Raw genomic sequence first — 12,673 nt, 5'->3', positions numbered from 1 at the left:
AGGGGTGTGATGAAGGCTCAGGCTATTATGACAAAAAATGCCGGTTGAAAGAAGCTGCAAGGGTAATGGTAAATGAATGCTGTTGGGTAATCTGATGAAGGTGGATAGGGAGGAGGGGAAAGGGGTGGAGCAATACAAGTAGTGGGGTTAGGAGAGGGTAGAGAATGAGGTACCCGTGGGATGGCTAAAGGGCTAGGATGAGCTTGGGTCAGGGAGGAAACCTACTTCATCACAGAGAGTTTGAGAGGAAAATTTCATCAAGTAATTCTAGGCTGCGTTCAGATGTTTGGATGAGGATAATCCAATTATTATAAAGGTAGATGGTTGCCTCTGCTCGGAAAACGATAGAGGGTGTTACAGAGAGTCTGAGACCGTGGGGGGCTTTAGTGGATGCAGTGATCCGGAGCAGATAGCAAAGGGCTTTCCTTCATTGAGCTGGTCTTTTAGTGTAAAAGATAAGGTCACTTATGGTAGCTTCTTTATTCGTGCAGACATAGAGGTTGGAAATAAGGGTTTCAGGGTGAAATTTGAGAAGCCTGTGTTTGAAGTTCTTGAAAACGCTTTTAGGTAGTTTAGGGGGTATATGATAGTGTAGGCATTACAGCCGTCTGGAACCAGTTTGGAGACTAGTGATCTTCGAGAAAGAGAATCCGAGGCTAAGGACACCACATTTCCAGAGTGGAAAGAGGGGAGGGACTGGAGTACTACATTCTCACGTGGGGGGAAGCTGAGGGGAGTCGGTGAGAAGGGGGTATGGTCAGATGAAGGAAGGAAGGGATGGAGCAAATCATGGGGTAGCTGGAGGAAAGTTCCATGACACCGTTCTACAAAGACAGCCCATTAAACAGCAGCATCATGACAGAAGATATCCAGAGAGAAGTTGGTACTCTTTCTGTTTTGGGCTTCCCGGCGTTATTTGCATGCGATTTCTAGGTGGAAAGGGAGTGCCCAGCTGCGAATATAAAAAAGGGAAGTTGAAATACATTAGGTCAAACTAGATTTTGCAATTAGGAAGATAGAATCCTGATTAGAGGGATAGGGGGGATGAGATGAACAGTGGCCTAGGATGAAGTCTGGAATTAGTAAACAACATCATTCTAAGATGGCTGCCACCTTGGAAATATTTAGAAGCTATAGAACATGATAATCCTTCTTTCATGTCCATAAGAAGGACATGCTAAGTCCTATGTCAATATCTAGATTTCTAGAGGCGGCGCCATTTTAGATTGGGCAGGAACATTATATGGGGAGAGGGTCGATACATGATGCAGGGCCTACAAGGGCCAGATAGAGCCCCTTTACGCCACATGGGCCCCAAACACAATCAGCGCACAAAAGGCCCCCGTAATCAGGTCTTGAGAAAACAGCAAGGGGAATCCTCCTGAATAAAAGTTAGTAGTGAATGAAACCAGTTGCCTCCATGAACAATATGATTTGATGTATGGCACAACATCCTTGTGTCCACCGTGCTGTCTTGCGTCTTCCTGATCCATTGCTTACTCCAAGAGCTGTTCTTGTTTTAACAAAACCTTAACCATATGCATCTACCCAAAGCTATAACTAGTATATGTGTGCTATGCAAGTGCCTTTTTTTTGCTAAGTTACTCTATGAACACCTTTGCTGAAATAAATAAGATTGTGGCATGTTCAAAGGAACTTTTATGTAAATATCTCTGTATGATTAAATATGTCTTAAATATGTCTTCATTAGTTTCAACAATAGTAATAAATGCAATGCTTTTACAATCAATTAAAAATTGTATATGCACATTCCAGTATTTTCCGTTTAAGTAATTTAAATCTCTTTACATCTGACAGAAAACAATCCTTGATTGCACAAAATACTTAAGAATAATGAAGATAATACTGTAAATCTGAAAAAGCAAAGTCCAAAACATTGAGTTCCAGTATTCAGGAAAACATAAGTGCTGACAGAGGCAGCCGAACCTGAACAAAAAACTGACAGATCTTGGAAGTACAGTCCAGGGCAATTCGGTGGTTCTACGAGTATCAGCGGTGCACCTCCGTGCCTCAAGATGAAGAAATGGCCTCTAGAAAATTAAGGCAACACTGAACAACCACTTCTTGTGTAAACATGTCCAATACCAGCTCTGATCATGAGGTGGTTACAGCAGTGCTCTGCTTCCTAAAATGATATCAGATCACCATGCAGTGCTAGAAGTGTACTGTAAACTCTTTCGGGATATTCCATAGCAACCAGCGAAAAGCACAGTTAACTGAAAGTTAAAAGAATTGTGGGTTCTGCTATATAAAACACAGAGCACTGTCCCAGTGTGCACCGACCGGAAGGACGATGGATCTTTACTCGCAAGCTTGCAGAGTCATTATCCTTTCTAAAGACACAATCAACCACAAAGAAGCCTTGCACATGTTATGAGTGTGGCGAGTATTTGGTGACCTTTGCACTTTAAAGTTTATTCAGAAAGCAAACAAGCAAAATACCACACACATACATGGAGTGTGAAAATAACACAAGTGCTTTATCGGTCATGTTGGCCCTTCAGACAGCACAGTCAAGAGATGTAGAAAAATACATACCCGACTCAGGGACACTAACCAAGAAGGAAAAAACATACACTTGCAGTGAATGTGGAAGTAGTTTTATTTCCTCTTCAGGATTAATGCATCATCAACAAACACACACAGGAGAAACACCATACCATTGCAGTGAATGTGGAAGTAGCTTTAGTGAATCTTCAACATTAAGGATTCATCAGCGAACACACACAGGTGAAAAACCATTTAAGTGCAGTGAATGTGTGAAGAGATTTAGTCAATTAACAGACTTAAAGTACCATCAGAGAAATCACACAGGGGAAAAACCATACGAGTGCAGTGAATGTGTGAAGAGCTTTTGTCAATCATCACACCTAAAACAGCATCAGAAAACACACACCGGGGAAAAACCATACCATTGCAGTGAATGTGGAAGTAGCTTTAGTGAATCTTCAACATTAAGGATTCATCAGCGAACACACACTGGAGAAAAACCATTCAAGTGCAGTGAATGTGGAAGTAGTTTTAGGAGTTCGGCAACATTAAGGAATCATCAGCGAACACACACAGGGGAAAAACCATTTGAGTGCAGTGAATGTTTAAAGAGCTTTAGTCGATTATCAGGCTTAAAATACCATCAGCGAATTCACACAGGGGAAAAACCATACAAGTGCAGTGAATGTGTGAAGAGCTTTTGTCGATCATCACAACTAAAACTCCATCAGAGAACACACACTGGAGAAAAACCATATCATTGCAGTGAATGTCTCAAGAGCTTTAGTCAATTATCAGTCCTAAAAATTCATCAGAGAACACACACAGGGGAAAAACCATATCATTGCAGTGAATGTGGAAGTAGCTTTAGTGAATCTTCAACATTAAGGAAACATCAGCGAACACACACTGGAGAAAAACCATTCAAGTGCAGTGAATGTGGAAGTCGTTTTAGGAACTCTACAACATTAAGGAATCATCAGCGAACACACACAGGGGAAAAACCATTTAAGTGCAGTGAATGTGTGAAGAGCTTTAGTCTATTAGCAGGTTTAAAATACCATCAGAGTAATCACAGAGGGGAAAAACCATACAAGTGCAGTGAATGTGTGAAGAGCTATTGTCATTCATATAACCTAAAACAGCATCAGAAAACACACACCGGGGAAAAACCATACCACTGCAGTGAATGTGGCAGTAGCTTTAGTGAATCTTCAACATTAAGGAAACATCAGCGAACACACACTGGGGAAAAACCATACCATTGCAGTAAATGTGGAAGTAGTTTTACTGAATCATGTAACCTCAGACGTCATCAGCGAACACACACAGGGGAAAAGCCATTCAAGTGCAGTAAATGTGGGAAGAGCTTTAGTCAATCTGCACACCTAAAACAACATCATCGAACACACACTGGCGAAAAACCATATCATTGCAGTGAATGTCTGAAGAGCTTTAGTCAATTATCACACCTAAAACAGCATCAGAAAACACACACTGGGGAAGCCCATTTAAAGTGCAATGAATGTGGGAAGAGCTTTATATATGTATCACACCTAAAACTCCATCAGAGAACACACTGAAGAAAAAACATATAATTGCAGTGAATGTCTGAAGAGCTTTAGTCAATTGTCAGTCCTACAAATTCATCATAGAACACACACAGGGGAAAACCATATCATTGCAGTGAATGTGGAAGTAGTTTTAGGAATTCAGTATCATTAAGGGATTATCAGCGAACACACACACGGGGAAAAACCATAAGTGCAGCGATTGTGGGAAGAGCTTTATATATTTACCAAGCCTAAACCAGCATCAGAGAACACACACACAGGGGGGAAACCATTTAAGTGCACTAAATGTATGAAGAGTTTTAGTGGATTAACAGACTTACAATACCATCAGAGAAATCACACAGGGGATAACCATACCAGTGCAGTAAATGTGTGAAGAGATCTTGTCAATCATCACACCTAAAACAGCATCAGAAAACACTCTCCAGGGAAAAACCATACCATTGCAGTGAATGTGGAAGTAGCTTTAGTGAATCTTCGACATTAAGGATTCATCAGCGAACACACACTGGGGAAAAACCATACCATTCAGACCTTAAATACCATCAGAGATTACACACTGGGGAAAAGCCAGTCAAGTGCAGTAAATGTAAGAAGAGCTTTAGTCAATCTGCAAACCTAAAACAACATCATCGAACACACACTGGCGAAAAACCATATAATTGCAGTGAATGTCTGAAGAGCTTTAGTCAATTATCACACCTAAAAAACCATCAGAGAACACACACAGGGGGAAAACCATATCATTGCAGTGACTGTCTGAAGAGTTTTAGTCAACTATCACACCTCAAAAAAATCAGAGAACACACACAGGGGAAAAAAAACATATCATTGCAGTGAATGCGGAAGTAGTTTTAGTTTCTCTGCAGGATTAATGTATCATAAACAAACACGCTCAGGGGAAAAACCATATAATTGCAGTGAATGTCTGAAGAGCTTTTGTAAATTATCGTACCTAAAGCGGCATCAGAAAACACACACTGGGGAAACCCATTCCAGTGTAGTGATTGTGTGAAGAGATTTTGTCGCTTATCAGACCTACATAAACATCAGCGAACACAAACAGGGGAAAAGCCATTCCAGTGCAGTGAATGTGTGAAGAGCTTCAGTCAGTCTTCAAACCTACAAATACATCAGCGAGCACACACAGGAGAAAAGCCATTCCAGTGCAGTGAATGTGTGAAGAGCTTCAGTCAATCTTCAAACCTACAAAGACATCAGCGAGCACACCACCATCACTTAACCCACATAGAAATAAACGTAGAGCTGAGTGAATTTGGTAATAATTTAATTACATCATCAATAATACTCAGCCATCTGTAGGTGTGCACTGAAGTAAAAAAGTGCAGTTATTGTGAGATTAAGGAATTATAGAAACTGATAAAATTACAAGAATGCGGGACATTCAAATACCAGCTGATAAAAAGCAGGGGATAGAAGACTGAACTAGTAGGAAAGAAGAAAAATACATATATTTGAAAAATTATAAAAATGTCTATTCTCTGCTATTGTTTATTTCCCTACAGCTAGGAAAAACATGAAATATCAGGAAACCCATTGGGAGACTAGCACAAGGTGGACTAAAAATAAAGACACATTATTGGTTTTTATTCTGTGAGAGAGTTCTAACGAAAGAAATCCAAGCACACCAGACCATGCTGCTTGTAAAATCAACACCATGAACAATGCTTGGACTAACAAGGGTATTTTCAGCTAATTTTGGAGATTAGTATTAAAACATATAAACCCAACAGACTCAAAACAATTTAACAAGCACAAAATGAAGATTCTTCAGAGCTGGCTGTGGTTTTGAACATTTTATGCATCATTAATGGTTCTGTGACAGTGGCCGGAGAACTGTGTAGAAAAGCAGAAGTGAAAGCAGGAAAATGTGAGCTGCAGCTCTCCGGGTTAACGCTTGCAGTGCTGACATTTACCTCTGAAGCAGGAGAATGTGAGCTGCTGCTCTCTGGGTTAACCCTCGCAGTGCATGACATTTACCTCTGAAGCAGGAGAATGTGAGCTGCAGCTCTCCGGGTTAACCCTCGCAGTGCTGACATTTACCTCTAAAGATCTGATGTAGAACAAATGATGATCATTTCCACCATCATTAAATCAAATCCGAGGAGACAGAGAAGTTGAAACATTTAAGGCCTGATTTAGATCTCGGTGGACGGGTTACTCCATCACAATTGTGACAGATATTCCATCCGCCAAAATAATGAATTCCATTATGTCCAATTGGATGAATATTTCGGCGGATGTGATATTCATCACCTGTGTGATGGAGTAACCCGTCCGCCGAGATCTAAATCAGGCCCTTGGTTATTAACAGGTTTCTGAAAGCTAGAGCTGCAGCTGTGTGATACCCAGGCCGCGTACCTCACTTCAGAAGAGTGCAGGATCAATAATGAAGGTCACGGAGCTGCAGCTGAGTGATAGCCAGGCCGAGCACACTTCAGAAGAGTGCAGGATCAATAATGAAGGTCACGGAGCTGCAGCTGTGTGATAACCAGGCCGCGTACCTCACTTCAGAAGAGTGCAGGATCAATAAGGAAGGTCACAGAGCTGCAGCTGTGTGATACCCAGGCCGCGTACCTCACTTCAGAAGAGTGCAGGATCAATAATGAAGGTCACAAAGCTGCAGCTGTGTGATACCCAGGCCGCGTACCTCACTTCAGAAGAGTGCAGGATCAATAATGAAGGTCACAGAGCTGCAGCTGTGTGATATCCAGGCCGAGCACACTTCAGAAGAGAGCAGGATCAATAATGAAGGCCACGGAGCTGCAGCGAGTTATTGTCAGGCCGAGCACAAGGTGTCTGTTCAGCAGATACAAATTAATAATGAAACTCTCCGACCCACATGCTGTGTGATAGCCCGGGTGAGCACACAGCTTCTCTTCAGGAGAGTGAGGAATCATTTATAAATGTCAATGAGCCGCCTGTTGTGTGATAGTCAGGTTGAGCACAAGAGTTTTCTGCAGAACAGTACGGGCTCATTAACAAAAGTCACAGAGTCTCACACTGTTTGGTAGCCAGGCAAAATCACCATTTTACATTCTTGGACAACAATTTCTAGATGGCTAATGGAGCCACATTTTGAAATGATTGTTCCACAAAAGAAATGAAAAACAAAAAGATTGATTGCACAAAAATAATATATAGCTAGAACCAATCACGATGCTATAAAATGTACAAGATAATTACTAGCTTTTACATGTTAAAAAGAAATGCATGTGTTTTGATATGTAATAGAATTTAAAAAAATGATTTGGATTTTGGCATTTGACTGCTGATTGTAAAGAAATGAGATTGCTCCCCTAAACTCAAGATAATTTGTGCTGTCAGCAGGGGGTCTGATAGAGGTGGCAGTAGAACTGGGGTCCCATCTCGACAGTGTGACTGCTGTCAGCAGGGAATCTTGCAGAGGTGGCATTAGAGGGGGGGTCCTATCTCGACAGTGTGACCACTGTCAGCAGGGAGTCTGGCACAATGAAGAGACAACACTTGAAATGAATGTCTAGGGTCTTCCTTATCGGGAGTTGTGAGGGGCTCGATGTGACAAAGTCAAATCTTCAAGGGAAGGTCACAGAGACTCAAAGCCAATGGATTTCAATGTCGAGCCTGTATATCGCTACTTAATCATCCACACTGATCGTAATAAGTGATCGGATCAGACCCTCTCCTACCAAATCATATTAGTATTGTTTTTATCTATGATTTTCTACTGTACCATTCTGCACATTGATGTTAACTACGATACCATCGCACTTGTTACTTTCTTATATGATTAGTTGATGTTTGTCCTTCCGTATATATCCTTGTATGTCTTTATATGATTTACTATATGTAATTTTGTCTGGAAACAACCAATAAAAACTTGTTTTAAATCATAAACCACTAGGACAGCGGCTGATGTCAAACTCTTGAAGGAGGAAGAGTCGCGTTCCCTAAACCGCTGCAGTTACAGCTGACCCTATGAATCCACCCAAACTTCAGGCAACTTGGCCTCCATTGGTTCTTTTGGTTGGGCACCGCCAGAACCTCCTTTAGGCTTACTTCAGGAAGTAGTGGGTTTGAAACTCTGTGACTTGGATTACAGTCCGTCTTTGTGTAAGTAGCCCTAAAGTTGTGGGGTGCTTCATAGGGTTATCATTAGAGTTGGAATAGGAATATCCTCTGCATTTTTTTCGGATTTTTTTTGCTTTACAGATGGACACATTCATTTTTGTTAGGCACAGGGAAATTGAATGATTTGCCCAGAATCACAGGACGTCTCACAAGACGGATCTGAGTGCCATGCATGAAAGTATAGAACTGGGAATTTTCAAGATTATTACGTCACCAACAGATAGTTGGAACGGTGCACTAATATACCGTCCCCCAGGAACTAAGACCAATTTCACGGACCAACTGATAGATCTAATTGCTATACATGTGCTCTCCTCAAATAAATTTCTTTAGTTGGGGGAATTTTAATTTTCATGGTGAAAATCATACGAACCCTGAGGTTAATAAACTCCTCTCTACTCTTGACATGATTAAACTCACCCAAAGAGTTACATGCCCAACTCATCCAGCTGGCCACTCGCTAGACCTAATCTGTTCTAATATTGATCATCTAACCTGTAACCTCCCAGACTCTCTCACTTGGACCGATCATTCAATGATTAGGTTCTCTATCCAACAGCCATGCCCTAAGAGCTCAGACTTAAGTGCAGGGAAAAGACAAGTGGCGCAAGACCTTGGCGAAATCTTTCTGTAGAAGCCTTTAATGAGGATTTTCACCTGGAATCACCAAAGAAGGATAAGGATGCTCCTACGACGTTGGAAGAATTTAATACCGCCTTTGTGACAGATTTGGATTCTCCCCAATGTCCACCATCAGCCCCCTGGTGCACTTCGGAGCTAAAGATTGAAAAATCCAAATGCAAGAGATTGGAGAGACTTTGGCGAGTTAGTTAAGACCCACAAAACAGACTACGGTTTAAACAATTTGTGTCTAGCTGTAATCTGAATTTAAAATCAGCCACACGTCTATTTATTATTAACCAAACTGAACGTGCCAGTAACGCCCCAAAGGCCCTTTTTAATATAGTAAAAGACTTTGTATCTCTTCATGTCTGTAGACAATTGCCTATGGAAATCCAAGATTTTTGTAATTCGTTAGCAATCTATTTTCAAGAAAAGATAATTAATATTTAAGCTAACTTTTCATCGATCACCTCTCAAGACCTTGAAGCCTCTACTAGAACAGAGGGCTTAGAAAAAATGGCAGCTAGCACCTTAGAATGTTTTGAGTTAACCACGCTTGAGGAAGTTTCCAATGCTCTCTCCTTCTCAAAATCTGGCTCACCCCAAGATCTTTGTCCTCCAAAGACAATGGCCCTATTAGCCACTCGTTGCGTGCCAGCAATTGTAAACATCAATAATTATTCAATACAATCACGTACCATTCCAATAACATGGAAGGAAGCATTCGTACGTCCAATATTGAAGAACCCAACTGCGGATCCCCGAGAACTAAGCAACTACCGCCCTATTTCTTTGGTACCCTTATTGGGCAAGCTGCTGGAAAGTATAATTAACAAGCAATTAAGTCTATGCCTGGAGTCCAAGGAAATTCTGTATCAATCACAGTCCGCGTTTCAACCGGGCTTCAGTACCGAGACTGCCATGCTCGCTGTAACTGACTCGCTCAGACAGAAAATAGACATTGGAGGATACTGATCCTTCTAGATCCCTCTGCGACTTTTGATACCATCTCACATTTAGTGCTCGCGGAGAGACTAGCTTCCTGTGGAATTCAAGGGACAGCCTTGAAGTGGTTGCAGAACTTTGTCAGACAGAACGCAAACTATCATGCTAGGACCATATCTATTAGATAAATTTGAAGAACGGCTAGGTTTTGAGATAATTTCATATGCTGATGATACTCCGCTTATATTTACTATTGGCCCAAAGATAGAAGCAGAGAAATTGCAGTTCTCCAGCGGAATGCTTGTAATCTCTAGCTGGATGACACAGAACTGCCTCTAGTTGAATCCTGGAAAAACCGAGGTCATGCTAGCGGGGAAAGCCTCAGCTAGCTGGTCTGATGAATGGTGGCCCTCACAATTGGGACCTGTTCCTGTTCCTAAACAAAGTGTTAAAAATCTAGGCCTAAAATTAGATCAGTCATTAACCATCTCCAAGACCTCTGAGGCGGAAGCCGGAGGTGTCCACGCTCGATTTTTTAAAAAAGTTATATCACATTGTATAAAGCTGTATTTTACTTTGGGCACCAACACAGAGCTCCTCTCTGTCATTTTCGCTAAGCAAGCTACCAACAATCAGCGGATTTCAGCGCTGTTTGGAGGAAAGATTTCACGGCCGATAGGCCACGCCCACTCTCAGGCCACGCCCACCCCCCAAGCCTATGTAAGCGCTGAATGATAGCGCGTCATTGGAATCTCCAAGACCTCTGAGGCGGAAGCCGGAGGTGTCCACGCTCGATTTTTTAAAAAAGTTATATCACATTGTATAAAGCTGTATTTTACTTTGGGCACCAACACAGAGCTCCTCTCTGTCATTTTCGCTAAGCAAGCTACCAACAATCAGCGGATCTCAGCGCTGTTTGGAGGAAAGATTTCACGGCCGATAGGCCACGCCCACTCTCAGGCCACGCCCACCCCCCAAGCCTATGTAAGCGCTGAATGATAGCGCGTCATTGGAATCTCCAAGACCTCTGAGGCGGAAGCCGGAGGTGTCCACGCTCGATTTTTAAAAAAAGTTATATCACATTGTATAAAGCTGTATTTTACTTTGGGCACCAACACAGAGCTCCTCTCTGTCATTTTCGCTAAGCAAGCTACCAACAATCAGCGGATTTCAGCGCTGTTTGGAGGAAAGATTTCACGGCCGATAGGCCACGCCCACCACCCCTCTCCTACGAATGTGCTTCCCACGCAAGCGCAGCGGACGAGCGCAGCGGGAGCGCCGTTTGCGCGCCGAAGGCGCGCCTAAGGCAAGCCCGTCTGCGCCCGTCCGCGCCAGACCGCGCCCAGAGCCCGGACCCCTGGTTCGCCCTTCCCAGGCCACCACTTACTCCCGGGACACCCTGCTGGAACTACGAATCCCCCTAGCCCCTCGCTGCAGCAACTCGATCTCAATCGCTGATGGGAACTCTTGCTGCCGCTCATGCTCATACAGTTTCCACCCAGAGCCAACGTTGAAACCCACCACTCTCAACATGGCCCTGCTTAACTGCAGATCCCTCCCAAAGCATCAAACGGAAATTAATCTGCTCCTGAAAGACTCCGATATCGAAATCCTATTCCTGACAGAAACATGGCTCACAACAGGATCAGAGCCAGATATCGTGCAGTCACTTGCACCGGAATACCTGATCAAATTCCACAACAGACCCATAGGCACTGGCGGTGGAATCGCCGTTGTTTACAAAGACTACCTCACATGTCGACTCAGAGATAGTCCCATACGGGACTGCGAAAACATTTTCTTCTCAGTGAGCCGTCCACCATCGCTCACACTTTCGGCACTACTAGTTTATCGTCCCCCCGGACCAATTCGTCACTTTTGCGAGTCACTCATTGACTCTGTTTCTTCCCTGGCCTGTACTACGCCGAATTTTACGATACTGGGAGACTTAAATCTCCATCTCGACGATCCCTTCAACAAACCGGCGATGGATCTCAAAGCCGACCTAGGCTCACTCAGCCTCGAATTACTTAACAACCTCCCTACTCACATCAAAGGTCATCTGTTGGACCCTGTGTTCTCCAATCTTCCCCGTCTTACAGCCAGGCCCCCTATCCCTATTCCTTGGTCAGACCACTTCTTGGTCCCATTAGAGCTACGGCTATCCACTGAACCTTTGGGTAAACCTCCTCCCCAACCCCCGGATCGCCCGTGGAAAAAACTGGACCGCACACAGCACAGCACAGCTCACCCAGTCCGGTGGTCACCGACGCTGTGCTGGCTGGGCAGGCACCCCCAAGGATAGCAGGACCATCCGGGCCCTGCAGGTCCCGCAGTGAGTTTGCAGCTCGCCGGCTCAGGCGGGGTGGGGCGGGGTGAGGCAAGGTTTGCAGCAGGCTCTCTCCGTCCGCTCCGCAGACCGCCTCGTAAACCGCAAACCACAAAACCGCCAAATCAAGCTCAGGGGACACCAAACCCCCTGTGGCACTGTAGTACACCCCCTCCTCGAGGTCTGTTTGAGGCTGCGGGGGTTCCTGCAGGGGTTCCTGTCATCTCGGTACTCCCCCGTAGTACGACGCTGCAGCTGCTGCCGCTCGGATCGCTTCTGTGACACTGCTGCAGTTCTCCGCAGTTCTCTACTGCTCTCTAGTGGTGCACAGTGATGTGAAGCAGTACATTGAAATGAATAGACTTCTACAATAAATTGCAGGTAAGTTACTTTTCATGTTACTTTTCTAACTCTGTGCTGGATACCTAGATTCAGCACTGGGACATTCCCTAGAAACAGGTAAGTAAACACGTTTTGGCTATTTGTGCAATTTAAAAAAATATTTTTAGGTTTCAAAACTCCTCACTTAGAAACATTTTAGAGAAAATGTGTCCATGTT

The 12,673-nt window shown here is 43.5% G+C and overlaps 1 protein-coding gene and 1 pseudogene across 1 annotated transcript; both read left to right on the top strand.

The window, feature by feature from the left end:
• The first annotated feature begins 2,510 nt into the window (after positions 1-2,510).
• Positions 2,511-4,140, top strand: LOC144807673 (uncharacterized). Its single transcript, XM_078673309.1, has one exon. The coding sequence runs from the start codon at positions 2,511-2,513 to the stop codon at positions 4,092-4,094; it is 1,584 nt and encodes a 527-aa protein (XP_078529435.1). The 3' UTR covers positions 4,095-4,140.
• A 296-nt stretch (positions 4,141-4,436) lies between these two features.
• LOC144805346 (uncharacterized) lies at positions 4,437-6,278 on the top strand (annotated as a pseudogene).
• Positions 6,279-12,673: the final 6,395 nt, after the last annotated feature.

This window comes from Lissotriton helveticus, chromosome 1_2 (assembly GCF_964261635.1).
Source record: "Lissotriton helveticus chromosome 1_2, aLisHel1.1, whole genome shotgun sequence".
In the NCBI taxonomy this organism is placed as follows: Eukaryota; Metazoa; Chordata; class Amphibia; order Caudata; family Salamandridae; genus Lissotriton; species Lissotriton helveticus.
Note: the sequence above shows the minus strand (reverse complement) of the source record. Positions and strands in the feature narration are given on the sequence as shown.

What these genes read in the sequence shown, in the direction of transcription:
- LOC144807673 (XM_078673309.1), top strand. Translation starts at nt 2,511, where the DNA reads ATGTTGGCCCTTCAGACAGCACAGTCAAGAGATGTAGAAAAATACATA.